General features: G+C 43.2%; 1 protein-coding gene across 2 annotated transcripts in view; it reads right to left on the reverse strand.

The window, feature by feature from the left end:
• Positions 1-2,160, reverse strand: part of LOC143300565 (uncharacterized) — a 3,786-nt gene extending 1,626 nt beyond the window's left edge. Inside the window, exon 1 of one of the 2 annotated variants that reach the window (XM_076614322.1) lies at positions 1,313-2,160. In XM_076614322.1, coding sequence (XP_076470437.1) covers positions 1,313-1,895 — 583 coding nt within the window. In that variant the 5' untranslated portion in view covers positions 1,896-2,160. The remainder of the gene's footprint in view (positions 1-1,312) is intronic. The other variant, XM_076614323.1, reaches the window with a different exon arrangement.
• Positions 2,161-3,221: the final 1,061 nt, after the last annotated feature.

Below are 3,221 nucleotides of genomic sequence, written 5' to 3' on the forward strand. Positions count from 1 at the left end.
AAAATTTTTTTTTTTTTACTGATTTTTAATTCCACTTTGGGTTAACAATCTTAAACATAGTGTCACAAGAGGTCTTCTCATTGATAATTTTACATCATCATATCATACATTCATATTGATGTAATGTACAAAGACGTTTTTTTTTTTTTTTTTTTTTTTTTTTTTTTTTCAACTGGACGCTTACGTACATAAACTAAATCAAGACATACATGAAGTGACACAAACTTACGATGACATAGATACATATACATACACACACAAGAAGACAGATTGTGCAACAAATGTAACATCCTGGAAGACGAAATCCATCTTCTTGATCATTGTATTAAATATGAAACCTTAAGGCAACAATTTTTAAAGGATATTCAAAATTCGAATAACACAGGACATATTCCCAGTCAGGTGATGCTAACAGATGATGAATATATACAAACAAGATTAGGAAAATTTGTGTATGAATGCTGCTGCAATTTACCGCATTAACTGATTGATAAATTGTGTGTTTTTCATTCGTTCATTCATTTACCATTGCAATTGTGTCTTATAAACCTTCCGGTTTCATGACAATAAAATCTATTCTATTCTATTCTATTCTATTCACACACACGCAAGCTCGTGTTACACGTCTGCAAATGGGAACAAGATGATTATCACAAGGGAGGGGGGAAAAAAAGAGAGAAAAAAAAAGAAAAGAAAAAAAAGAGAGGGGGTATTTTACATCTTCTTCGTGGGCATGATGTTTTACAGTGAGCGATGAAGCCTATGCACAAATCATTCTTTCTCTTATCAAAATTTGCCGGCCTCCTTCGTCTCCTGTCAAGCATGTGTTAGCGAGAACTATCACGTCTGCTTCATCAGTAATGGCTAAGCATGAAAAGGTCTACGTGATACCATTTTCCAAATTCAGAATAATTCCAGAGAAAACGAATTATTCAAAGCTTATCGCCGTGTGTGTACCAGTACACACATACGTGAGCCAGTAAAGCTCATTCTGAAAAGAGAGCGAGACAGACTAATCTAATCATGTTGCTCATAACCCAGTCGACAGAGAGAGAGAGAGAGAGAGAGAGAGAGAGAGAGAGAGAGAGAGAGAGAGAGAGAAGTATATGTAAGAAAAGACAGGTATGGAAGTCGGCATTTGTTGAAGAAACAGCTGTGAATTATGTGTCAAGCTTTCAGTTTGGAGAGCACTATGTAAATACTTAAGTACGCACACACACACACACACACACACACACACACACACACACACACACACACACACACACACATGATAAACACAGAGAGAGAGAGAGAGAGAGAGAGAACTCACTTTCTGCGAAGGTGTCTGGAAAGCCGAGTTCGTCTCTCTTCGCTTCTTCCGCGGGAATATCTGGAAAGCCAAGTTCATCTCTCTTCTCTTCTTCCGCGGGAATGTCTGGAAAGCCGAGTTCGTCTCTCTTCTCTTCTTCCGCGGGAATATCTGGAAAGCCGAGTTCGTCTCTCTTCTCTTCCGCGGGAATATCTGGAAAGCCAAGTTCGTCTCTCTTCTCTTCTTCTGCGGGAATGTCTGGAAAGCCGAGTTCGTCTCTCTTCTCTTCTTCCGCGGGAATATCTGGAAAGCCGAGTTCGTCTCTCTTCTCTTCTTCTGCGGGAATGTCTGGAAAGCCGAGTTCGTCTCTCTTCTCTTCCACGGGAATATCTGGAAAGCCGAGTTCGTCTCTCTTCTCTTCCGCGGGAATGTCTGGAAAGCCAAGTTCTCCGTCTCTCTTCTCCAGTTCTCTGAGGGTGTACTCGAGGTCTCTTTCCATCTTGCTGCCCTCCTCACTCTCCTGGAAGGGCTGGAAGTCCCCCTGGCAGAGAAACGGCATGGCCACAGCCACAGCCACTAACAACAGGACCCGCTGCTTCGCCATGGTTTGTCAGTGAGGGGTTAAGAGCACCCCGGGCAGGGAAGGATGGAGGGAAGGTTCGGAGATGTCGTTCACTCTGCAGAGAGGTTCCACCTCCTCAACAGAGACTGTAGCCAGCGTGTGTTCAAAGAGAAACCGACAGGGCTTTTTATACACACCCTCTCCCAGACAGAGAGAAAGAGAGCGCTGCTTACATCAGTGATCCACCATCAATGTTTGTCGAAGACCTCAGCTGACGGTCAGCTATCTGTGACAGGGAATTCCAACTTTCCAGTCACAGGCCCACGCACTTCACAGTACACGTGTATTACCCATGCGCGCACCATAAGTAAGAAAACACGGAAATAAAAGTCAACAATTGTTGAATAACCAACTATGAATTATGTGTGATGCTTTCAGTAGAAGAGCATTATGCAAATTCTTAAGTATCACAGTTGTGTGTCTATCGAAAAATCGGTTATGCTTAAAGGTCCCCACATCGCCATTTCAAATTTTGCAGCCGCAACGAAAGGCGAAATCTAAACTTTACAGAGTCCAGAAAAATCACTTTGAAAGGAGAAATCTAAACCTCGCAGAGTCAAGAAAAATCGCTTTGAAAGGCGAAACCAAGCGTTATATAAGATCATGAAAAATACATAATAAATCTATTTTATATCATATCGTACACATTCGTGCTGGTTCAGTCTTATTTACCAAAAGAGCATAAAATTATGCTCAACCCGAGTGACCTTTCGTATGCGACGGGAGTTGTATAATCAATGGTTTCTCCATTGCATTGGGAAGTCATTTACAGCTTAGTCTTTTGTGAAGGACTATATGACTCTCAAACTAAGAGGCAAGATTGCACTGGCTCTTAGTGCTACAGCCTTGTGGGCTAGTTGGCCTTTGGGAACCATACCAACGCCGTTTGTCCTAAAACCCTCTTGGCCGAGAGAGTGGGGGTGTAACTTGGGCAAGACATTCTCCACTATAATCCAAGTCTAGCCCAGATAATTTGGACAGCAGCTCCCTCCCCTGCTGTTCTGATGGTCATGGTCGGACACGACTAACTATCATTCATGCTGTTGCAAGACGTGCACAGTGGAAAGAAAACAAGGCCAGCAATTCCACCTGTTCTGCGCTGGGCACACTGTAATAGAGTGGAGTGATGGCCTAGAGGTAACGCGTCCGCCTAGGAAGCTAGAGAATCTGAGCGCGCTGGTTCGAATCACGGCTCAGCCGCCGATATTTTCTCCTCCTCACTAGACCTTGAGTGGTGGTCTGGACGCTAGTCATTCGGATGAGACGATAAACCGAGGTCCCGTGTGCAGCATGCACTTAGCGCACGTA

This window comes from Babylonia areolata, chromosome 26 (assembly GCF_041734735.1).
Source record: "Babylonia areolata isolate BAREFJ2019XMU chromosome 26, ASM4173473v1, whole genome shotgun sequence".
NCBI classification, from domain to species: Eukaryota; Metazoa; Mollusca; class Gastropoda; order Neogastropoda; family Buccinidae; genus Babylonia; species Babylonia areolata.